This window comes from Mus musculus, chromosome 1 (assembly GCF_000001635.26).
Source record: "Mus musculus strain C57BL/6J chromosome 1, GRCm38.p6 C57BL/6J".
NCBI lineage: Eukaryota > Metazoa > Chordata > Mammalia > Rodentia > Muridae > Mus > Mus musculus.
This window is the reverse complement of record NC_000067.6, coordinates 155551179-155576990: the sequence shown is the minus strand read 5'-3', so window position 1 is coordinate 155576990 and position 25812 is coordinate 155551179. Positions and strand designations below refer to the sequence as shown.

Below are 25812 nucleotides of genomic sequence, written 5' to 3'. Positions count from 1 at the left end.
GAAGAGCTGCACAGAACACTGGTGTCCTCCAGAGCTCCCGACAGATGAGGGCCACTGGGAAGTCTGGGTTGCTAACTTTTCTTAACCTATATGAACTACATAGGAAAGCAAACCCTTTTTTTATAGTTTTTATCTATTAACACAGACTAACATTTTTGATACAAAGATTATAAAATGTTCTTTTCTAAATTGTCATCTTGATTCTTCAATTTTATTTTTAACAACATCTTAAAATTGCTTTTTAAATCCCTAAGAGTTATTTTATTGTGTCTACAAGAGTGATAAATACACAAAATGAGCACGGTTATTTATGTATTTCACACAAGAGGCAGAACAGGCTATGTCAACTGGGAAACACTGCCCTCTACAGGACAGTGTTTTAAATGACAGCTGAACTTACTCAATACAGTCCAGCCATCAAATTTTGGATTTTCCTGCCAGGCTTGTTCCTGAAGCAAAATTATTCTCCTCTGTAAGACTGTTTGTTCAGTGCTGGGGAAGGAGCCCAGGGCCTTGTGCATGCGAGGCAACTGCTTCACCACAGAGCTACACCTCAGCCCTCTTTTTGCATCTGTGTTTGATACCATAGACACAATTGCCATTGAGTTCAGTTCAGCCTAATAGTTACTAATACACAGCTTCTGTTTCAGGTGTTGTGAATATGGCATAGCCTAAATTCTGATAATGTTTTCAGTACAATGGGAGAGAAAGATAACTTCAACTTCAAGTGGTACGTACAACACAAGAGCAGACCACAGAAACCAGTCAGGGTTTGCGTTTGAGGATGACTCAAGGAAAAGGGAGCACGTTCCTGCAGGCGGAAGGGCTAGGCTGAGTCTTGAAGGCTGAAACATATCTAGTAGAGACAGAGCAACTGAACTAATCCTGAAAGGAGCAGGATGTGGGCACAAGGTGCTAACAACTCTGGGCTATGCTCCAAATTAATTTGGGGGCAAATAAAAACAAAACCACAACAAAAACAGATGCCAGATCTCTACTGCAGTATATCTGAGTAAATCTGGACCGCTGATTCGAGTCTGTATTCTTAAATATTCCTAAAGAGGATTTTGATGTGCAACTGCCTCCACCCCACAAGAGCTAGGATGACAGCCACCTGATTCGATGCCTGGGTTTTTAATAATTATTTACAAATAAAAGACCGGTAGACGATGCTACCCAAACTTGATCAACAGGAGCTGGATTGCAGAGGCTGGATGGCCACTGGGCGTCTACACAACCACGTTATTAGGAGACTTTCTGTTCTCACAGCTATTATCTTTCTAGATAACACACAGGTAAAATAAAATGGATCTAAGAGTCACCAGATCAGCGAGGCAGAGAAATGACCTTATTAATGACATTCTGAGTAAAGGTCAAGATCTAAGGTTTCTGTTTTTTCTTTTTTAAGGAAAAGGAAATAATTAGTGAAAACTAAGGGACTAACAATAGCACTGAAACAGGCAGAAAGCCCTGGTAACTCCCAAAATAAAATCATCTTATTTCCTATGAACTTTGCGCCCTCTGGTGGTCACTGGAGGTTTGACTAGGAATGAGCAGAAAAACATACCTGATCAGATGAAGAAACACTAAATTACATGAACTATCGAGATTTACCACTCATGGAACTGATAGATAATGTTCAAATTATACCTTTTAATCTGCTAGAAGCATTTCAATTGGGAAGTATTTCATGAGACACCAGAACTTACCAGTCTTTGTTAGTATTTGCAGATGCTCACTGGCCACGGTACCTGTCTGTTTCTGAAAGCATCCTAAAGCACTGACTGCCCGCCCCGCCCCCACTCCTCTCATTTCCTCCCACTCCTGCAGGCATTAGCATCTGAGCAGCACACAAGCAGCTCTTCAGAGCTGTGCACGTGGAACCACACTTGTAAAAGCATGGCTTGGTGTATGCTGTGTGTTGCAAGGGGCTTCCTAAGGTCTCACTGTACCCTCTCTCATGTGTTTTATATTTCTGTTCCATATATTTTATGCCTGTACTAATTTTATTAAGGTATTGTTTGCTGGACAATATAGAAGAATGTTTATATCTTTTTACAAGCTTATGACTGGAGTAGGCTCACTATAGAAATATTTCCCTTTTCACTCAGAGTAAAGCCATAATCCTGACAATAAACTACCATGTTTATTGTCTAGTGAATTTTCTAGTTCTCTGCTCCTCGTTCCCCCCCACATTTAGCCCTGCAGTGTGTAAAGCACACCAGGTACGACCCAGCCATAACTTGTATTACCTGGTCCCTCTACAGCCTGTGGATGTGTTTCCATACGTATGGCTCCCTTCTCCTTTCCATAATGTTCAAGGTCACCTTTTTAGTGAGTCTTCCCTGATCAGCATATTGAAATGATTCCCGCCTCCTGCATACCCTCTGCTTCTCCCCGCTTTCTGTCCATGTACTGATCACCTTCTACAACACTGTACTATGTACTTATATTACTACTCACTCTTGCCACAGTGCAGGCTCCTCTGAGCAGACACTGTCTGCCTGTGCTACCAGCAGCTATATCCCAGTTCCCACAAGCTAGAACTTCTATAACATAAAGTACAACTGATGCATAGGGTAATAATTAATAAGTCTTTAACAGATGTTAGGGAAAAGAAAAAATAGTTATTGTATTTTATAGAATGAAGGATTGTCTGATTCTAGAATCCAAAATAAAGCCAATTAAGGTCTAAAAACCAATCTATTTGAGGATTATCAACACTAGAATTACAAAATAAAGCCAACTAAATCTTAGAAAAGTCTTTTTATAGTTGGTTCAATAAACAGTACTCTTTTACATATTAGAGTGAAATTTAAGTACATATCCAAAATATGTTAGTGTATTTTAATCAGTGAGATCTGGAGAAGAGTTCAAATTTAACCATACTTTTTGTGAGCACTGGACACGGAAACCATTGTACAGAGCTCAAGAGAGATGGTGGCCATCACACTACTCACAAGAACAAGAATCTCTTCAAAGAGGTAAGGGAAATGGCAAGTGGTCTTAGGATCTTGAAAAAAATCTGATTTTTAATTTAGAAAACTTCTTCCAGAACTATGTTTTTTAAAAAAAAGTGAGATCTTGTCTTTAAGGGGGGAGGAGGATAGAAAATCATCTTCAGTTAGGAGGGGCCACGGTGGAGCATGCACTCAACTCCAGCACCAGGGAGGCACAGCCAAGCAGATGCCTGAGTTTGAGGCTAGCCCGGTCTACAGAGTGAATTCTAGGATAGTTAGGGGTACACAGACCTGTCTCCAAAACCAAAACAAAATGAAAGAAAGAAAATCATCTTCACATACATAAACTGAAGTCACACCGGATTAGGATGGACTGGTGGCCTCACACAAGAAAGAGAGGAAGCTTCACACAAGAGAAACCTCAGCAAGACAACCACGTGAAGACAGGCAGACAGACACTGGAGCTCGGCCACTGAGACAGCTAATCTTGGTTGCCAGCTTGGCACGCCTGGGGAGAGGGAAGTTCAGTTGAGGATTTGTCCCCAACAGACTGGCTTGGAGGCATGTCTGTGGGGTGTTTTCTTGATTGCTAATTGAGAGGGGGGCCCAGTGCACTGTGAGCAGTACCATCCCTAAGCAAGTGGCCTGGGCTATACAGGAAAGGCAGCTGAACAGAAGCCTGCAAGGGAGGCAGTAAGCACCATTCCTTCATGGTCTCTGCTTCAGTTCCTGTCTTTAGGGCCCTGCCTGAGTCTTGGCCTTAATTTCCTGCAGTCATGGACTGTAACATAGAAGTCAAACAATCCCTTTCTCCCCAGGTTACTTTCAGCTGTTGTTTTGTCCCAGCAACAGACGAGCAAGCTAGACCAGCCACAAGACACATAATGTCTGCAAGGCACCAGAAGATGAAGCAGCAAGCATTTCTCCCTACAGATGCTAACTCCTCCTTTCAGACATCCACCCTCCAGACTATGAGAAAATCAATTTGTTTTAAGGAGCTTGCGGCATTTTGCTACAGCAGCCCTAGGAAACTAACAGAGTTGGAATATCTTGTGTAAGTAAGAAAGAAACTGCCCCAAGGATTAGGGCATATGAAAAGGACAGAGGACCTAGTTTGAAGATTCTTAGTATTATACTGCATGAATAAAACAGAAATCCCTAAATCTATATAATACAAATATATGGACATTGGGAAAGGCAACCTACCATGGGTGCTGAAATCCCTATACATTCTTGCTCAATTGACTGGGCGCCTACCACTCTGTATGTAGGCTATTTCTCAGGACTGTGACCACCAAAACACCTTTGGGAATGCAGTAACATCTCTCCAGCCCCTGACAAAAAGCAGGCTTGAATTCCTATAACTCACTGCTCTTTCTTTCCCTATATGCACAACCCACAGCATATGCAGAAATCCAACTAACCCTACCTGTGTCATCCTGTGGGACTTGGGAGATGTGGAAAACGGATGCAAAATAAATCAAGTTCATGCAGTTTGACAACCCCTGGGCTGACCCAGGAGCCAGAAGGCTTCTGCCAGCACTTAAACAGAAACGGGGTAACCTAGCTTGTATACAGGGCAAAATCTCAGACCTTTCACACACTTCTCTTTTTAAGGGACTGATGGGTGGATGGTGGATGGTGGATGGATGGGCAGATGGATGAATGGAGAAATGAAAAGTCCGTTCTGTTTTAGTTAGGGTTACTATCACACTGAGACAAAACACCATGACCAAGGCAACTCGGAGAGCAAAGGGTTTATTCGGCTTATGCTTCCTCATCACAGTTCAGCATCAAAGGAAGTCAGGACAGGAACTCAAGGAGGGCAGGAACCTGCAAACAGAGGCAATGGTGTAGTACTGCTCACATCCTTTCTTACAGAACCCAGGACCACCAGCCAGAGGTGGCCCCACCCAATGCGTTGGACCCTCCCACACTGATCACTAATTAAGAAAATGCCCCCACAGGCTCGCCTACAGCCCATCTAATGGGGGCATTTTTCTATCGAGGGTCCCTCCTCTCTGATAACTCCAGCTCATGTCAAGTTGACATAAAATTTGCCTGGATACTTTCATATAGTTGAATGTGTCAAATAATAAACATAGAACAATGGAGTTAAAAATCATTACTGAATGTTAAAACTAGTAGCTGAAATCCAATTTGGAAACAATATATGTATGTAGATAGTTTCAAAGTATTCTTCACAAATTACTCACTAATTATAAAGAAACAGAAACTTCTCAGTAGAGAAATCTGGCAGATGCCATCATTATCCAAGTGAACAAAGTTGACATCATCAGTACCAAGACAGAAATCCTGTGATTACTGCTGGTAAAATGCACTGAGAACACACTTCTGTGTTACTCCTAAAATGTGCGATCTGAAGCTGATTACAAACAATCCAAAATGGGAGACACTCTCAAAAATAACTGGTTTATTACTTTTCATATTTATATTGAAACTATTGCAGATTAGAAGAGCCTAAAGAAATATGCCAAGTGAATACAATGCACAATTCTAAATCAGGTCAGGGTAGAAATTTTAGCAAATAATTGGAAAAGACATTGTTAAAGTAAATGAAAATTTTAAATATGAGCTACAGATTCCTTAATAAGAATGGGTCAATATTAAAAATTTTTAATATTTCCAGAAGCTGCCTAAAATACATACAAAAATATAAAAATTAAAATCCCAATTTTGATTAAGGTATAGTTATGAAAAGAAATCTATTTGTTCTTAGAAAATAAATATTCAAGTATTTAGGAAAAATGAGCACAATATTGCCAATTTATCTCAAACGATTTAGGAAAAAAAATTTAGCTGGGCAGTGGTGGCTCATACCTTTAATCCCAATACTCAAAGGCAGAAGCTGCCCAGCCTGATCTACAGGATAAGTTCCAGGCCAGCCAGGGCAACACAGAAACCCTGTCTCAAAAAAAAACAAAAACAAAAACAAGCTAACAGATTTTATCGATATAGATATGTGTATGAATGTATAAACAGAATGACAGAGCAAATATAACTGGTAAATCTAGATAAGTCTACATATAGAAAGACGTTTCTCCTTCTATTAAATTTTTTTTTAATTGTCTGTATTGAAACTTAACTTCCCCTGCCAAAATGACATAAGACAAAGGAGTCTTTTTATATTCCCCACTAACCACCAGGCTCTTGAGGTAAAACACAGATGAAAACACAGGCAGGGGGCTGCATTATGTCACCATGTAGCTTTGTAACTGCTCAAAGGTCTGTAGCTTTACATAATCAAACATAAAGGTTTGGTTTGGTTTTGGTTCTGTCTGTGTGTGTTTCAAACGGCAGGTGTGTGTGGCAAGGCTAAGTCACTGTTAAGAGTAGAAGTTTTTTTGTTTTGTTTTGTCTTGTCTTTAAGATGGATCCAATTTTTTTTCTTTTCTTCTCTTTTCTTTCTTTGTTTAAAGATTTATTTATTTATTTTGCAGAACAATGTTCTGCCTGCATATATGCCTGCAGGCTAGAAGAGGGCACTAGATCTCACTACAGATGGTTGGGAGCCACCATGTGGTTGCTGGGATTTGAACTCAGGACCTCTGGATGAGCAGTCGGTGCTCTTAACCGCTGAGCCATCTCTCCAGCATCATTTCTAATGTCTTTGTGTGTTACTAACTATAGGCAAGTTAATGAACCTCTATGTCTGAATTTCCTAACTTTTAAAATATAGGCAATAATAGTTCTAAGATTTTTGTGGCAATTTCAAAAGATAATACATGTAAACCTAGGCCATATAAAATGTGTATTTAGTTTACTTCTTAGAAACAATCTAGCGGGTGGTGAGATGGCTCAGTGGGTAAGAGCACCCGACTGCTCCTCTGAAGGTCCTGAGTTCAAATCCCAGCAACCACATGGTGACTCACAACCATCCATAACGAGATCCGACTCCCTCTTCTGGAGTGTTTGAAGACAGCTACAGTGTACTTACATATAATAAATAAATAATTAAAAAAATACCTACTGGGATTCAAAAAAAAAAAAGAAACAATCTAGCAAATGAAAGTAATTTTTTTTTTTGAGGGGATGTGCTGGGACTTGAACTCCGGGCTTCAGATTACTAAGCAAGTTCTCTAACACTGGGCTCATCTCTAGTCATTGAAAATCACTCTCTTTATCCAAAATGACTAATGTCAAATCTAATGTCAAAGCTCTCCTGATATTAAGGTTATGGTTTTATGCCTCTTACCAATCTAAAAGGAAAGGGGAAAAAAAAGGAAGTCAAGAAGGACCAGAAGGAGTGTGTAAGCCAGGACTGAAGCGCATACAACACACAGCTGCAGGCACACGAATCTATGTGAGATGCAAATCCCTCTTCACAAGATGTAGCTTGTGTGGCTGTTGCCTTTGTGTTGTTTTGGCTTTCTGAGACTGGGTTTTAATAGGCCCTGGAATGTAGAGCAGGCTGAGGTCTACCTGGTTCTCTGCCTCTGCCTGGCATCTTTACAAGATTGCAATGTTTGTTTGGTTTGGGTTTTGGTTTTCCAAGACAGAGTTTCTCTCTGTAGCCCTGGCTGTCCTGGAATTCGAACTGTAGAACGAGCTGGCACTGAACTCTGTCTGCCTCTGCCTCCCACGTGCTGGAATTAAAGGCAATCATATTGACCCAACCTCTATCCTATATACCTTTACACCAGTATTTTGGCTTCTTTTAGTATTTTAAATGGGGATGGAGAGACAGCTCGGCAGTTAATATATATATTAATATATAATATATATAAGAGGTCATATAGCTATTCTAAGGACTGGGGTTCAGTTTCCAGGATCCACAAGGCAACTCACAACCCCTATAATTCTAATTAACACCCTTTTCTGCATTCTGTGGGCACCAGGAATGCACACAATACACATACATACATGTTAATACTCACAGAAACACATTAAATAATTTTTTTTTAATTTATTTTTCAGGGGCATCAGGAGGGATTGGAGGGTAAAGGCTCTTATCTCCGAGCCTGACTACCTGAGTTCAATCCTCATGGCCCACATGGTAGAAGAAGGAAAGAGAACCCCTTGCAAGTTGTCTTCTAACTTCCAAATGCATTTGGTGCAAGCACACATACAATAATTTAACTTTTTTTTAAGATTTATTTATTTATTATATGTAAGTACACTGTAGCTGTCCAGAAGAGGGAGTCAGATCTTGTTACAGATGGTTGTGAGCCACCATGTGGTTGCTGGGATTTGAACTCCGGACCTTCGGAAGAGCAGTAGGGTGCTCTTACCCACTGAGCCATCTCACCAGCCCAATAATTTAACTTTTAGATGTCTTTAAAAATACTTTAAAATAAAAGTAATAGCCCCGTCTGCACTAAACCCTTTCTAGGCATTCTCCATAAGAACCCTGGAAAGGTCGTCCACCTAAGTTAACATTATCCAATACCCTAACATCCAGTCATTTTGTCCCCGTGCAGGCTCTAAAATTCATATATAAACATTAATCTTAATGTGTTTTATCATTCCTTATGCTTTAAACTACGTAATGGCAGAAATAATGTCATATTCATCTTGTGTCTCAAACTCGTACAGAAAGTGCTTATTAAAATATCAAAAAGGAGCTTGAGAGTCGGGTCAGTAGTGAAGAACCCTTGCTCATGTCAGTTCTTTGCATGGCACGGTGGCTATCAACTATGACACCGTTTCTTGGGGACTGTCGCCATCTTATGGCCTGCAAAGGCACTGCACTCACACAGTCCACATACATACAAGCAGACAAATTTTTGCTTTTTGTTTTTTTTTTAAAACAGGGTTTCTCTGTGCAGCCCTGGCTATCCTGGGACTCACTCTGTAGACCAGACTGGCCTCCAACTCGCATCTGACTCTCAAGAGCTGTATAATTATTTTCTCGTTATGTACGTATATCTGTTGTATGGGTTTCTGCAGATGACATGGAAGCCAGGAGTTGGATCCCCTGAAGTTGTCTTTCCAGGTGGTTGTGAGCTACCCGATATGGGTGCTAGGAACTGAACTCAGGACCTCTGGAAGAGCAGTGGATGCCCTTAAACACTGAGCCATCTCTCCAGACCACCCAATTGTTTTAATTGAAAGAAGTTTTCTTATTCCCAAAATGATAATCTCCAAATTCTGACATAATTTCAGATCTTACAAGATTAAACCATACTTCTACAAACTACTACCCAGAGGTTTCTGTATCAGTTACTGCTCATGGTAATATTTAAGTAGTTATTTTCACAGATAAATATTACAATTACCTTATAGTTTTTGATGAACTGAAGCTTAAGACGCGTTACACCAAAGCTTAGTTAGAGACATTTGTTTGGAGAAAGTAAGTTTTCAGAAAGTATACAGCTAGAAGTCTTACCTGAGGATTCCATCCTGGATCTAGTTTTTTAACTGCCGCGATATATTCCTGCATTGCTTGGCTAGGGCTTGAGTCACCGAGGGCTTTCCATGCCTCCCTACAGCACAGAACAGCCAAGAAGGCCTTCATTAATGATGCAAAGAGCACAAACAGCATATCTCTTAAATAGGATCCCAGTGTGCAGCCCAGGCTGACCTTAAACTCACAACATCACATCCAGCTAGCATATCTCCTATTATTATTTTACATATATTTCATTGATCTAAGGACATAAAGATAACTGTGCAGAGGAGAAGCACTCCAATTATGTTTTGATAGAGAAGTATAAAACATATTACCCTATCTTGGGGCCTTTTGGAAATACTTTCTCCCTATTTGCCCTCTCTCATGACATTTTAGAAGACAGATATACCTGGTAAATTTTGAAATATCACAAACTATGGTAATCCACTATTTAAATCTCCCTAAGTCTAGCATTACCCCTACTGAGACTGTATCATTTACAGACCAGCAGAATACCTCCTATCTTACAAATTAACTACCAGGCTCCCAGGACAGGTCTGCTCAGTTTGCCCCAGTCAACTCTCCCCTTCTAACCAGGTTTCTCTATCCTCCATCTATTATAAAGAGAGCCTGGTCCTGTTCTTCCCTACTTTCCTGCTTCTGTGAAGAAAGCAAGCTCTTTCTGAAGTTTTCTAAATGTTTTACTGGCCCTCTTGATAGTTACTTACACATATAATAACACCTCACTCCTACATAATACATAAGCTTGTATCACCTGGAAATCGTATCAGTTCTATAACACAGACACAATCTATGTCTATGCAGCGTTCCTTGACAACACAACAACGCCCTGTATGACTCTGCCTTCCCAGACCAGAAGCCAAGCAAACTCACACACAGCAAGCACTGTGTCATTTATCCTTCTCTTTCTCTAGATGACGTTGACATTTCTAGGAGTCAAAAACAATTATTTTATGAAATACAACTCAGTTTGGATTTGTCTAATTGTTTTCTCACCTAAATAGCATTCTTGTCAAAATGATTAATCATGATTAAAATTAGATGAAATATTTCAGTAAGAGCAATATGTAAGTGGCATGTCCTTTACAAAGGATCATTCTGGGGACACTTGATGTCAGTCTGTCCCATAACTAATATACTGATGATTTGGTAATGACAGTATCTGACAGTTTTCTGCTTTATTAATAAGAGTGCCTATAAAATAGAAACTTGGGGGGGGCAGAGAAAAATATGTAAACTTTTCAATAATACTAAAACAAAACAAAACAAAACAACCAGGAAAGCCAAGGGCTGCATTAGAGAAAACAGTAAGGCAACACAATTTCACAAACAAAGCAGCTCAGAATAAAGGCTACATCTGAAAATCTCCAGAATAATAAAATTCCAAAAACTGCTTATCATCAAGAGAAAATTTGAAACAAAAATTTAAATCAAAGCCCTGAGGTTATCCCACATAATAAAAAACCAGAATGATGCTGAGCAGAAAGGTAGTGCATACCTTTAGTCCCTGCACTCGGGAGGCAGAAGCAGGCAGATCTCTGAGTTTAAGGGTAGCCTGGTCTATAAGGTGAACTCCAGGACAGCCAGGGCTACACAGAGAAACCCTGGCTCAAAAAAACAAAACAAAATAAAACAACAACAACAACAACCACCCCAGAATGCCACCTGAACTAAAGAGTACATCTCACGTCCAGGTTTGGGCTTCAGCCTTCCTCACAGCTGAGTGCTGGCACTGAACTCGAGCCCAGAGGAGCATACTCTGCAGGCAGTGATAGACTACGTGGTCAAACCCATGCATTAGCCTTCTGTCTCTCTCTTGTTTTTAGAAACTCGACAGAGGACTGGATGGTTCAGTGACTAAAAGCACTTGGTGCTTTGTGCAGAGGAACAAGATTTGGTTCCCAGCACCTACATGGCAGCTGACAACCATCTGTCACTTCAGTTCTAGGGGATCCAGACCCCTCCTCTGCTCTCCATGGGCACCAAGCACACTTGTGGTATATATTTGTACAGGCAAGACATCCATATCCATAAATAAATCTAAAAACAAACATGACAAACAGAACTCTATCCGGAGACCTCTAACCCAAGAAGTATTTAGCATACTTCAGGGAGGTGTTCCTAAGGGATGTTACAGGCCTCCTTAAACCACGGGACTTAAGACTCCTAAGGACTATGGTAGACATTGTAGTATAACAAATTACGATGGAGAACTCTAATGTATGTTCACATGCTTAAATCTGGGTATCAGAATTATCACAATTATTGTAATGTAGGAATGAATCCTTAACATAATGATTTCAGTGCAGTAAATAACTCCACCCACAACAGTTTTTGTTGTGTTTGTTTGTTTGTTTAACCACCAGGGCTGATGCTCAAAAATCTCCCTTTCTCTAGCTATGTTCACTACTGCTTAACCATTTCTCCCTTTTTACTTGGCCCAGGTAAGAAAAGATAACATGCAAGAATCTGAATTGCAAGTGAAAAATGTGTTCAGAATAGAGCGAACCTGGGTCTAGTTTTGGATTTTTTATATTTTCCCACTGCAAAGGCAGAGGCATAGGAAAGTCTTGAGTTGGGGATTCATCTTGTTCTTCTCCTTTTCTCTGGCTTTCTTGCAACCATGCTTCTGTATGTGGGAAGCAGCAGTCCCCAGAGGCTACACAAGGAAACAACCTTGAGCAATAGTAACAAAGGGCTCTCTCGGGAGAGCGCCCTCTGCTGTGAGCACCTGTGTACTGACTTCAGTGCCAAAGATCCTTTAAAGCCTTCTAAAAGCAGATACTTTAATCCCGCTCCCAACTCCCTGTCATTAGCAGCCAACAGCAGAGGGATTAATATAAAAATAATTCCTTAATCTGCTAACCCCTTTCTAATTCCTAAACCACTAAGTCATTTCTGACAACCTTATTAAAGATTCCAAGAATTGTTCTTACCATTTTTGCTTTCCTTCAAAATCAAAGAAATTTGGTTTAGGAGTATTGCAATTTCCAACTTTGACCTGAAAAAGAAAAGGGGAAAAATATCAAGAATTTATTTTATGATTCTAAGGAACACCTGAGAACTTTTGTCTTTTCAAGTTTATTATACATATTTAGTAACTATACATCAGAAAACATTTGAAGCTATAAGTAGGATAACAAAATTTGACATTCTTTGCAAAAAGCCGACAAAACTATCAAATAATCCAAGGTGAAAACAGCAGCAACACCTGCAACAGGGGCGTGAGGAGCAGCACCAGGTGTGGTGGTGCTGTAACAGAGGCACGTGGAGCTCTGCACAGTCAAAGCTATGAGTCCAGGACCCTCCATATCTAAACAATGTCTTCCAGGCTGGGCAGTTACACAGTGAGACCTTGTCTAGATTAACTAATTAATAAAATAAAAATACCACACGAGCAGCCTCAGCTTTCTACATAACTACTGAATACACAGGAAAAAAAAATGGGTGGCAAATAACTCCATTTCTAAACTAGCAGACAAATTACAAATAAAAGTATAGTGTTCACTGCCATTAAAATACAACTTTATAAGTTTTAACTTCTTATGGTGTGTGCACATAGGGAAGGTCAGAGGGCCACTCTGTGGAGTAGCTTCTCTTTCTTTCCACCTTTATGTGGGTTCTGGGATGAATCAGGCTTGCATAGCATGTGCTTTGCACGCTCAATCAGTTCACCCACCCCATAACAGATTCTTTAACAGGTAACTGACAAAATGTAAAGTTCAGCTTTTCAGAATTCATATATTGGGGGTTTTCTAATGCTGTTTTTCCATGATCCTACGAGAATTTTATCTCTCCTCCAATCCAGGACACACTGTACTAAAAATGTACCAAAGGAGCTGGGCATGGTGGTGCATGCCTTTCAGCATACACACTCAGGAGATGAAGGCAGGTGGATCTCTGAGTTCCAGGCCAGTCTGGTCTACAGAGTGAGTTTCAGGACGGCCAGGGCTACACAGTGAAATTCTGTCTTTTTTTTTTAAAGTGAATAAATAATGAAAGCATTACACTAAATAAATTTAGATGTCAAAAGCTGGGAGAAAAAAAGCTCAAAGCCACACAGTGAGACACTGTCTTCACACACACACACACACACACACACACACACACACAGCCGTGAGTGTATGTATACATGTACATATATAAAATAAAATAAAATAAAATAAAATAAAAAAGTGTACTATAGTAGATAAATTTAGATGCCAAAAGCTGGAAAGGAAAAAAAAAAAAACGCTCAGAGGCTCAACAATATTATAAATGCTATCCATGTGGTCAACACGTTTGCTATTGTTTTAAGGGAGGGTCTCGTGTAGCTCAGGCTATCTTTAACTCATAAGCCCCATGCCGATACTTCTCAAGGCTGGGGTTACAGGTGTATATCACTCTAGCTGACTTTTATGGTTCAAATGACATTTGTAGCTAAATCATAGATTGTTTTCACTATAACTTTGTAAAACTCAAATTCATACAGGAACAGAATTCAGCTCTTGATTACCACTGCCAGAAATAATCTCCATGATTAACATTTAGCATACTCACTCATGAGGCTGGGGAGCCGGCTCAGCAGTTAAGAGCACTTGCTGCTCTGCTGAAGAACCTGAGCTCAGTTCTCAGCACCCACACCACGCAGCTCAACACTCTCTCTGACCATCAACAGCTCCAGGGGATGTGACACCCTTTTTTGCTCTCCAAGTGTACCCACACACACCCACATAAATAAAAATAAATCTTACAAAGTATCACCCAGCCATTTCCTTAGCTATGAATTACACGGTCCTCTGGCACTTCCTAAAAAGCACACTTCTACAGGAGCAGCCCTGTTGTAAGTGGATAATCACCACTCCCCCTGAGGTCTTTACAAACCCATCCTACAACTAAGGATACAGAAATCCAAGAGCATGTTCTCAAGTCACACATAATCAAATCCTGGATTAGCTATCAGGATTTATCAGGGTCTGTCTGACTCCTTCACTGTATCATCTGTCTTATATGTTACAGAGAATCTAGACTTCAATCCCGGCATCTCTAAATCACATAAACTGCTGGACTCTGCTACAAATACAAAGGGAGACAGACTATACACTCTATAGTACATGAGGCCATGCAACCTCTCCCTAGCTTCGACCACCGGATTTATATAAAGATTATAATAAATGAGTGCTGGAGAGCTAGCCCAGAGGTAGAGAGTGCCTGCCACTCTTGCAGAAGATCTGGGTTCAGTTCCCAGGACCCGCATGGCAGCTTCCACCTATCTGTAACTCCAGTTCCAGCAGATCTGATAACCTCTTCCAGCCTCAGCGGACATCAGGCACACCCACTCATACACAAAGTTTTTTACGAGGTGAGGGATGAGGGCAACAAGTGAGACGGTTAGGTGGGTAAAAGCACTTGCCATGCAGGTCTGACAACCTGAATTCCAACTCTGGAACCCATGGTGGAGGGAGACAACTAACCTGAAAGTTGTCTTCTGACCTCCACAGATTGTGGCTTATACACTTATCACACACACACACTCACACACACTCACACACACTAAATGAGATTAAATAATGAAAAAACAAAAGGAGTCCATCCTCTATTGCTCTGCCTGGGCTAGAACACGTGTATTGTGTTCATGAGCCTCTCTGGCCACGGAACAAGAATTTGAAATAGGAGTTCTCAAACTCTGTGGTCAATGTGATTCCTTTGAATTCTTAGAATTACAGTCTCCACAGAACTTTTATGGATTTTATCTGTCATATATACAGATTAGAAATGAGAACTTGGACTGGGGTCGGGTTATTGCTCAAAGCATTTGTCCTGCAAGTGTAAGGCCTAGTCTAAGGTTCAGATGCCCAGAACCAAATTAAATGCCAGGTAAACAGGGCAACTCGCTTCTAACTGCAGAAGACAGGGATCCTGAGGAAAGTGCTCTCAGCTGCTGGGCTACCTCTCCAGCGTTCCCACCTCCTATGTTTTTAACCAAGGTATTTTATTGTAATCTTCATATGCAGCCAGTCCTAGAAGGTAGGCAGATGTTGCATAGCCTCATGGGCTACAGCGTGTACAGTCTGTCTCCTGTTATATCTGCAGCAGAGTTCAGAAGTTGATGTGATTTTAGAGATGCCAGACTAGCTGGCTACCCAGACAAGCTACAATAGCAACTCTGAGTACCGTGAGAGACCTGTCTCAATGACTATGGCAGAGAGCAATCCAGGAAGAGTCTCTGTATCAACCTCCCACCTCTACACACATGCACGCACATATGTGAACACACATGCACAAGAAAGGTAAATAAATTACATCTTTAAAATATTAGTTTATTTGAAAATAAATCTAGTATATGATAATTTAAGTAACAAAATTTTATGAAAAACAACTACAAAAACAAAACAGAAAAATGGAAAACAAAATCTCCTTATTGTCTATTTTTTAAAATCTCCTTACTTTCTGGCATGGTTGTACTGTCATTCTTCAGTGGCCTATCTCTATATGTTGGTTCGGATGAGGAAATTTCAATTGCACATATGTGTTAGAAATTATTACTTTTATAGTACTTCCAGTAATTGTGGAATTCTTTGATACGACACCCAAACTCAATAAATGATAGTTTCTCCAAGACCAGTTATGAGGAGGAATCTGAATGCACTATGGATCTTTTTACACAGTTGTAGTGAAAAACCACTTATCTGATTTCCACTTTGAATGGGACTTTTGCTCACAGTAACTTTTAACATTATCTTATGAAATATACAGATAATACCTCAGAGTCATTCAGCATTTCCAAATGTTAACATATTGTATTAGAGATTAGGGAAATTTCACATTCATTATCCTCAACACTTATCTCTGTGAGCATTGGGCAGTTATCAAGCTCGTGGTGGCAGACCCTGCGATTTCCAAACCTCTACTTTTCCTTTGACAACTCAAACATTGCCACTGGCAATGAACATTTACATCTGTCTTCCAGGTTTACTTCATCTTCAAGAAACCATCTGCCAAACACCCAAATCTAAACAGAGTTCACAGAGTTTTTGTTAAATAAAAATGAAGTCTGAGGGGACTGGAGAGATGGCTCAATGGTTAAGAGCACTGTCTGCTCTTCCAGAGGTCTTGAGTTCAATTCCCAGCAAAAGCACATGGTGGCTCACAATCCTGGAATCTATCCTGGGATCTAATGCAGTCTTCTGGCATGCATGTAGGTGTACAAACAGATAAACCACTCATATACATAAAATGAATAAACATTAAAAAAACAAAGAAGTCCAAGGACTTTGTAATTCAATTCTATCTGATTTTCCTCAATTTCCTTAAAATAACCAATGTAATCAGGTATGTAGCAGAAGTGCTTACCTGTTCTTCCCATTACACAACTTTTTGTTTGTTTCGAGACAGAGTCTTACCATGTTGCTCCATCTAGCCTGCAGCTTGCTGTCTTGATCTCATGGAGATAACCTGCCTTTGCTTCCCCAAGCCGCTGGGGTGAAGGGTATGTGCCAGCATACCTGGCATCACACAAAATCCTTGCACAGGGATATCTCTCAGTCCACATCATTACTAGCATGTGCTCATAATAACCATCAGTCCTGTAAGAAGACGTCCTCTACCCAGAATCTCAAGTTCAAGACTACAGGACAGTTCAGTGTGTAGCCAACCGTGCTTGCTACCAAGCCTGACAACCTTAGCTGAATCCCTAGGACCCACATGGTTAAAGGAGAGAGCCAACTCCTGCAAGTTGTCCTCTGACCTACACTGACACACACAAACTCAATAAAAACATAATTAGAAATACAGGAGGGTTCTCATGACTACCTTAAAAAAAAAAGAGTTCAGGAGAAATATATGTAACTATACCATAAGCATTTTTTTATTCTAATAAAATAAAAGAGACTACTATCCAGAACGTCATTTCTTTCAAAGTTCCAAAGAGCTGGGGTTTTCCTATTTTCCTAATCATCGATTTTCTTTTCACATTTGCATCTAGATTCCTTAACTAATCCTGTAAGCTTCTTAAAGGCAGTGTCATGATGTTCTTTCATCTTTGCATTCTCTATAGACAGAACACCCAGTGTTCTGCTGAACTGTATCTGTCCACTGAAGGAAGGCAATAGTCTTTCCTTCTGGTACCTAACCTTGAAAGATAAATTAGTCTTATGTTTATAACTCAAACCTGTCCTTACTTTATCGGGTAAAATTCAGTTTTAGAGACAAAAACTACACTTTAATTCTGATATATCCATGTAACTTTCTAAACTGCCTACTCCCCTGGGTTTTCTATTTGGAAATGAAAGTGATTCAGGAAGCTGAGTGGAGAGTTAGTTCATCACCAGACCTCCATGTTACCTGCATGGAGCCCTTAATTTTAAAAATGTGGAGGGACTATATCTAGCAGGACCAAATTCAGCCAAAAACATAACAACTATATTTAGAGTTCCTAAGAATCATAATAGTAATATTGTTAGCATCTTATACACAGTAATGTTCTCTTAAATTTCAAACTTATTATTAACATTACCATGTTTCCTATCACATGTCCTTCTGGCAACAGCGAATGCCAAATTTTATTTTATCATCCTCATTTTGTAAAGGTTCAGAGGCAAGGCCACTGAAACATTGTCATTCAGTGCCCGGCTACATAAATATTCGTTGGATATCAGAGAGATTATTCCATGTCCAGAATGATGCTATTCTCCAGGGTAAAAAACAAAAACAACAAACACACACATACAAACTTCATTACGCTCGACCATTAGCCACGCAATCTGCTACTAAGTTTTTGGAGGAAACAGCCCACGTCCTCTCATCCACCCATCTTTTACCTGCTTGAACCTGGCATACAGGTACAGGAGCTGCTCCCGGCTGGCTACCTGAACCAGGCCTTGGACGTGTGCGGCAGCCTTCTCAAACAGCTCGGCCAAACTCCGGGTCCCCTCGGCCTCGGGGGTCTGGAAGGATTCCATATCACCAGAGTCGTCCCCGGAGCTCAGTTCCCCACCGCTGTCGCCTGTGGTGGCCCCCGAGGGTAGGAACGGTGTGGCCATGTTCACTAGCTCGCTGTGGCCGGTCCTCCCCGGTGTGGCGCGGGTTCCCGGGCCTGATCCACCGGTCCGGGTGCGGAGCTCGAGCGGGAGTGGGAACGCAGTGAGCTGTCTGGCGGTCTCAGGTGATTCTGCCACTCCGCCTACCCGGGCGCACAGGACCGCCCCGTCCTCCCCCGGTTTCCCCTCGGGCTTCGCCCGGGTCGCTCCAACGGTGCGGGGTCTGGAGGCCGCTCGGCTGGAAGATGAGGGGAAGCCGGCGGCGCGGCGCGTGCGGCTGGGACGGGAGCTGGGAGGTGAAGCGGGGCGCGAGCTCGGCGGGTCGGACGCGCACCCGGGCACGCGCCGGTGGATACGGGGCCCCGCCTGCTCCGCTAGCGTGGGTTGCGGCGGCCGCGGTGCGGGATGGAGATACGGGCCTCGGTGACAGACAGGGGACGTCGCTCGTGGTTTTGGGGGGGACTTCGGAGTCACAAACTCCGGAACTCACCCGGATAGGGCCCCCAGGGGAAAGGGAAGGAGGCGGTCCATTAGTGTAGCTGCTAGAGTAGAGTCGCGGGAAACAGAGAGCTGAGGACAAAGGTTCCGCCGTTTCCTAACCACCCACTCTGACTTAAAATAGCGAGTCACCAACAGATGGAAACCTTCCTTCACTGCCCCACCGTGTGTCTAAATGGTTAGATGACTCTCTCCCATCAGTGTTTTGTTTTCCAAACTTGCTGCCCCCTCATTTCCCAGCGCTTTGAGAGAAGGCATCACCAGGCCCCCAAACCTGCATCATCTCATCTCAGTTGTGCCTCACCAGGCCCCCAAACCTGCATCGTCTCATCTCAGTTGTGCCTGTGCTTCTTGAAGTGAAACCCAGTTCTATAGCTCTGCCGGAAAGGAACAGATCTTTCCACGTCCAGCACACTGTCAAAAAGAAAAAGTGTATGCATACACAAAGTTCATTACGTCTACACGCAGACCGTGTACATTTGCTATCAGTTTTTACGAAAAGCACGTTTTGGTACTCTCTCCTGCAGGAATTTGAGAACCCCAATGTGGAATGTCGCTTGAAGAAACTGCTCTCAGTTTTTGGGGTGTCTCACATCAACTGTGTGTGTGTGTGTGTGTGTGTGTGTGTGTGTGTGTGTGTGTGTGTGTGTGTGTGTGTTGTTACTAGTAGTACTAGTAGTGGTGCTAGTAGTAGTAGTAGCTTTCACCAACCCAAAAGCTAAGAATGTCGTCAACTATCTTCTTGGGCCTGTAGGAAAGTTTTCCCCGTCTCAGTGTTACTGCTTCTCTGTGTACCCGCCAATGTATTTTTAGTTTGCTTTGATTTATGACTTTCTTTGTTCTGTAAAACTATGAAACTGTTTCCACATTGGAACTTGGAATTTGGGGTAACCTAAATTTGTAGTCACTCGAAGTGACTCCAGAATAAACTATTATTTATCTTTAAGATGAGTGTGGTGATTTGAGTAAGAGTGGCCCCAATAGGCTCATATACTCGAACGCGTGGTTATCGGGAAGTGGTACTACTTGTGAAAGATTAGGAGATAGGGCCTTGTTGGAGGAAGTGTGTCAATGAGCTTTCAAAAGCTCAACCCAAACCCAGTGGCTCACTCTTCCTGCTCCCTGTAGATCTGAGATGTACACCTCTCAGCTGCCTCTCCAGCACCACGTCTGCCTTCGTGCTGCCATACTTCCACCATGATGAAAATGGACTAACCCGCTGAAACTGTAAGCCAGCCCCAATTAAATGCTTTCTTTAATAAGAGTTGTGGTCATGATGTCTCTTCACAGCAATAGAAACCCTAACTAAGATAATGAGGGATGTGATTTTGGTATCAGCAGTGGCTAGTATGTTCTAAATATGGTAGAGACACACACTCATGTGTAGTCATTTATCACTAGTAGCTTAAAACTAATAAAAACACTAATAAACATAAGGCTAATAACAAAGAACTACAAAGAATGGTTATTGATTGACCATTTAGGATTAAACTTTCAACAGAACTTTGAACAGGATAAGTGAACAATGAGAAACAGGAAGAAGTTAAATGGCTTGGGTCTGACTTTCACGAACATTCTTTGAGAATAGAGAATGTTTCCACTATTAGTCCCTCCACAAAAGGAAAAACAAGGACAAATGCACACCTTATAACATGCATAGTGGTTTGAATAAAACTGGCCCCCATAGGCCGGTAGAGAATGGCACTATTACGAGGTGTGGCCTTGTTGAAGTGGGTGTGGCCTTGGGTGGGTGTGGCCTTGTTGGAGGACATATGTCATGGGGTGGGGGAGTGGGAGAGTTGTGGGGTAAGGGGTGGGCTTTGAGGTTTCAGAAGTTCAAGCCAGGTCTAGAGACTCACTGTTCTCTTCCTGATGCCTGTGGACCCAGATGTAGAACTCTCAGCTACTTCTTCAGTACCATGTCTGCCTGCGTGCCACCATGCTTCCCACCATGATGATAATGAACTAACCTGTAAGCCAGCTCCAATGAAATATTTTCCTTTATAAGAGTTGCCATGATCATAGTGTGTCTTCACTAAGACAATGTGATAACTGGAAGAAATAGGTCAGCAGAGTAGATTAAAAGGATACACTTAGTTCTACCTTAAGATGGAGAGCAGACTTTATTGATCTGATGTTGGTGCCCCAAATCTGAGGAGACAGGAGACTGCCGTGCAGGGTCTGGGATCCAGCTTTTGGAATGGAGAATTGAGGGGTGGAGGAGTTCACCAGGGTGGGAGAGAAGCCAGATGGCCTGTTTTGAGGCCTTCTGGCTCTAGGGCAGGGACAGGGATTAATTGCTTTCTGGAATTCCATGGAGATTCCTGACAACTCACTCCTGCTTTCATAGCCCTGGTTTTGAGGAAGGAGGTTTCTTTAATGACAATGACTTGTTGAATCTCAGTCTCTCTCTCTCTCTCTCTCTCTCTCTCTCTCTCTCTCTCTCTCTCTCTCTCTCTCTCTCTCTCATCTCTCTTTAAAGATTTATTTGTTTTATGTATATGAATACACTGTAGCTGTCTTCAGACATACCAAAAGGGGGCATTGGATCCCCATTACAGATGGCTCCAGTCTGACTTGCTGAGTCTCTTAATGTTTGAGAATCTTTTTTTTTTTTTTTTTTTTCTGAGACAGGGTTTCTCTGTGGAGCCCCAGCTGTCCTGGAACTCACTTTGTAGACCAAGTTGACCTTAACTTAGAAATTCGCCTGCCTCCCAAGGGCTGGAATTAAGGTTGTGTGTCACTTCTGTCTGGCTTCAAGGGTCTTTTAAAAAATACTTTTAATTTTATTTAGTGAGTCTCAATGTTTTGCCTGCATCTATGCCTGTACATTATATGTGTGCCCAGTGTCCACAGGAGCAAAGAGAGGTCATCAGATCCTCTGGCTTGCAATTACAAATGGTCGCTAGCTGCCATGTGGGTGCTGGAAATCAAGCTGGGACCCTCTAGAACAGCAAATAGTCCTCCTAACTGCTGGTCCATCTCTTCATCCCCTGTTTAAGAGTCTTAATCTTTAACACATAAGATAGATATGTTTCTATTTTATACATAGGAAATCAACAAAATGGTTACATGACTGGCCCAAAGCTGCTCAAATCTTAAGTGGGAAAGCTAGGGGAGAAAAATCAAAGGCTGTGAGCCAGAAGCGAGTCTGAACAAAGGGGGCAGCAGATTGTAAACCTCAAAGGTAGATTGAGTGAGAACCTCATAGACTTTTATATCTCTCTGTTTCTAAATTTTTAATTTATTAACTTATTTTAGTTTTGAGAGGGAGGGATCTCACTATACAGCCCTGCCTGTCACAGGGATCTTCCTGCGTTCGCCTCCTAAGTGCTGGTATTAAAGGCCTGCCCTACCATGCCTGGCTGTCTCTAGAGTCTTTATCAGAAGTGAAAGCTTTACTAACAGCTCATCTGGCAGCCCTGGAGATCAAGTTTTTTCTCCTTTAATCTTTGAAAAGAATTATAGTTTCAGTTTTAGTTAATTATATCACTGAACTATATTCACAATGCCAGTGATTTAATAGGTATTTAATGGATTAACAGCAATGTAATAACTAACATTAATAAATTAATATCAATCTTAATATCTATTTTAATAGACTATCAAGTTTCCATTCTGGCCTGTATTGGGGGTTCATCTGGTGCTGCTATGTATTCAAATGCTAAATACTGGCTTCCAAGATCTGGTTGCATTCCATTGTTACTACACCAAATGACAGTATATAAATTTTGCCGGCCAGTCTTAAATAAATAAAAGTGGCTGACAGCCAATTACTGGGGACAATAGAGGTAGGTGAGACTTCATTTACCTTGCTGGGTATCACAGGTAGGGAACACAAAGAGAGAGAGAGAGACAGAAAGACAGACAGACAGAGAAAGGCAGAGAGAGAAGGGGAGAGGGAGAGGAGAAAGAAGAGAAAAGGTGGCCATTGTTAGACAGGATGGACCAGGAACACATTGCCAAGGGAAGTGCACCCTGAGGACAGACTTATGAAACAGACACAGCCCAGGCAAGACTCAAATAGCAAGTAATTTGGGAGAGCAGTTGGGAAATATATAGTCTAGCATAGAAAAATAGGTTAGGGGTAATCACCCAGAAATTGTGCTAAAACTGATTAAATAAATTAGTAGGACTCTGCCTCAATTATTGGTGGGCTGGCCAGATCATAATAAGAACTAATATAGTTATTAAATATCCAACAACAGGTCTGGATTTTTAAAACATATTTGTAGGTCCTGTTTGCTAATATTTTATTTTAAAAGATCTGTGTATAGATGCCATTAATATAGTTTTCCTTTGTGCTGATTAGGTTGGTTTGGTCTGGTTTGGCTTGGTTCGGTTTGGTTTTTTTGTCAACTTGACACAAGCTGGAATCATCTGAGAAGAGAGAACTGAACTGAGAAAATGCCCCCATCAGACATCCCTGTAGGCAAGTGTAAACATATCTTTTACTCCCCTGACATAATTGTCATCTTGGAGGCTTCCTGCTAAGCCTAGGCCTAGTCCTGGAAGCTTCTGACATCTGTATAGTCTTGTCTAGGCTTAGAATGTTTTCAGCCTCTGAGACTTCCTGCTGACTAAACTCACCCTTTCTAGCTCTTTCTGAACTCTGGATAGCTGGTCAACACAGCTGTTCTAGCTCAAATTCCTCTCCATGCTGACTGATTCAAACTGGCTTCTCTCAGCTTCTGCCTGAATTGTTCTGCTTGGCCTCATACCTATCTTTGACAATATGTTCTAAACTTCTGACTCCTTCTTATTCTCTGGCTCATTCTGGCTTCACCTGTGTCTAGTTTGTTCTCTCTCTGCAACCTGTTTTTGTTCAACTGTCCCAGTAAAACTGTCCTCTCTCCTTTTCTTTCTCTACTGCTGTCTCTTAAGTAGCCCTTCCCCCGCTCTGTTTTCCTGAGAGTTGGGCATATTCCATCCTGTCAAATCTTTCTCTGTTTCATCACTTTGTTTGCCTCTCAATTTCAACTTCAAATATAGGTGCTTCCTTCTACAAGCTAACTTTTCACTGTTTAGGACTAAAGAGGTATAGTAAGGGCATGACTGTACTCCAGTCAGAGTAGCTATGTTGCTGAATTAAAACCTCTCTACCGGTAAGGGGCATTTTCTTGATTGATGATTGATGTGCAACAGCCCAACCCACTGTGGGCAGAACCAGACATGAACAAGCAGTCCTGAGTGGCAGAAGCCATCTAGGAAAGGCTAGGGCAAGCACGTGAGTTTCCTGGAGATGGCCCACCATTTTGCATGGCTGTGATGGGTGCACTCTGGAGAGGCACAGCCCCAGAGACTTCATCCCAGGATTGCCTCTCGCTGCTGATGTGCCTTTCCTGCCACTGTTACAGAGCCTAATGATGCCTGGGCATCAGCCCACCCTATTGGGAAAATTTCCCTTCAGGTCAACATGAAGATGAACTTTCATGAAAAAATGCTGTTTAGATGAACTGGGGACTTTATAGTAGTCCTGGTTTGATTCAAAAAATTTTAGAGAGAAAGTTTAAGGAGATGGTTTTAGTTGTTTTGCCAGAAAAAAAAAAAGATGTAATAAAATTATAATCAAGAGTAGAATGTGTGTCCTCCTCATAGAATAGTAAGTAAAGGCTGCATCATAAGGAATACAATGAACTTTCATAATTGCACTAGAAAAGAAATATGCTTGGGACAGATTTGTGATCAAGGAAAAGCATTCATTCTAGGGCAGGTCCAAGGATGAAGCCACAGGCATGCACCGTGATAAAGCCAGGCCATGTGAGACTGTTGGTTTGAATTTATAATGAGCTTATAGAATGAAGCACTACTTTGAACTTACTATTGACATTCTTTTTTAAGATTTATTTATTTATTTTATGTATATGAGTACACTGTAGCTGTACAGATGGTTGTGAGCCATCATGTTGTTGCTGGGAATTGAACTCAGGACCTCTGCTCACTTGGGCCCAAAGATCTATTTATTATTATACATAAGTTCACTGTAGCTGTCTTCAGACACATCAGAAGAGGGCATCAGATCTCATTAAGGATGGTTGTGGGCCACCATGTGGTTGCTGGGATTTGAACTCAGGACCTTCAGAAGAGCAGTCTGTGCTCTTAACCACTGAACCGTCTTCTCCAGCTCCTTGACATTCTTCTATAACTCCCTTTTTGTGTAACATTTTGTGTAACATTTTGTTTATTTTGTTTGTTTATAATTTTATAAAGAACTTTTGTCGCAGGGTGTGGTGGCTCACGCCTTTAATCCTAGCACTTGGGAGGCAGAGGCAGGCAGATCTGAGTTCGAGGACAGCCTGGTCTACAGAGTGAGTTCCAGGACAGCCAGGGCTATACAGAGAAACCCTGTCTTGAAAAAAACAAAAAAACAAAAACAAAACAAAACAAAAAAAAACCTTTTGTCTAAGAGGGTATAAAAAGACTGAGAGGAAAAATAAAGTTGTGGCTTTGGGGCTCTTCTTCATCTACTAAATGTATCTATGTATATGTCTGTCTGTCTATATGTACATACATACATATGTAGGCATATGTAAATGTATGTAAGTATGCATGTATGCTTATGAAATTGATGAAAAAGATGGTCAGGCCTGGCTAGTGTGTGTGTGTGTGTGTGTGTGTGTGTGTGTGTGTGTGTGTGTGTGTGTGTCTGACGTCCTTTTCTTTTCTTTTCTTTTCTTTTCTTTTCTTTTCTTTTCTTTTCTCTCTGGCTCACAAAGAGTTAACAAACCCTGAGCCTCCAGACTAGCCAGTGAGGGGCCCTTGTGCAAAAGAGAAATGAGCCCAAATAACTAAGCTTTTTTTCTTAATACCCTGCTGCTATCAGCAGGAGTTAAACTGCCAGCTTTTGACCTTGGAATAGCAAGAAAAAGTTAAATTACCAGAAGCCAGAAGGTTCTGGTTTCAGAATAGCAGGAAAGTCAGTGGCTTTTGGCCCAAATCATCAATACTGCCTGCCTCAGTTTAC

The 25812-nt window shown here is 41.5% G+C and overlaps 1 protein-coding gene across 4 annotated transcripts in view; it reads right to left on the bottom strand.

Moving 5' to 3' along the window:
• Acbd6 (acyl-Coenzyme A binding domain containing 6) overlaps nucleotides 1-18892 on the bottom strand; it is a 129376-nt gene extending 110484 nt beyond the window's left edge. For 2 of the 4 annotated variants that reach the window (NM_028250.3, NM_001145781.1), the window contains exons 1-3: nucleotides 18132-18871; nucleotides 12270-12334; nucleotides 9310-9406 (exon numbers count right to left, since the gene is read on the bottom strand). In NM_028250.3, the coding sequence (NP_082526.2) occupies nucleotides 9310-9406; nucleotides 12270-12334; nucleotides 18132-18353 (384 nt within the window). In that variant the 5' untranslated portion in view covers nucleotides 18354-18871. Of the gene's footprint in view, nucleotides 1-4703; nucleotides 4794-9309; nucleotides 9407-12269; nucleotides 12335-18131 lie in introns of those variants that run through there. The other 2 variants (NM_026683.1, XR_387197.4) reach the window with 2 other exon arrangements.
• Between the last annotated feature and the right edge of the window lie 6920 nt (nucleotides 18893-25812).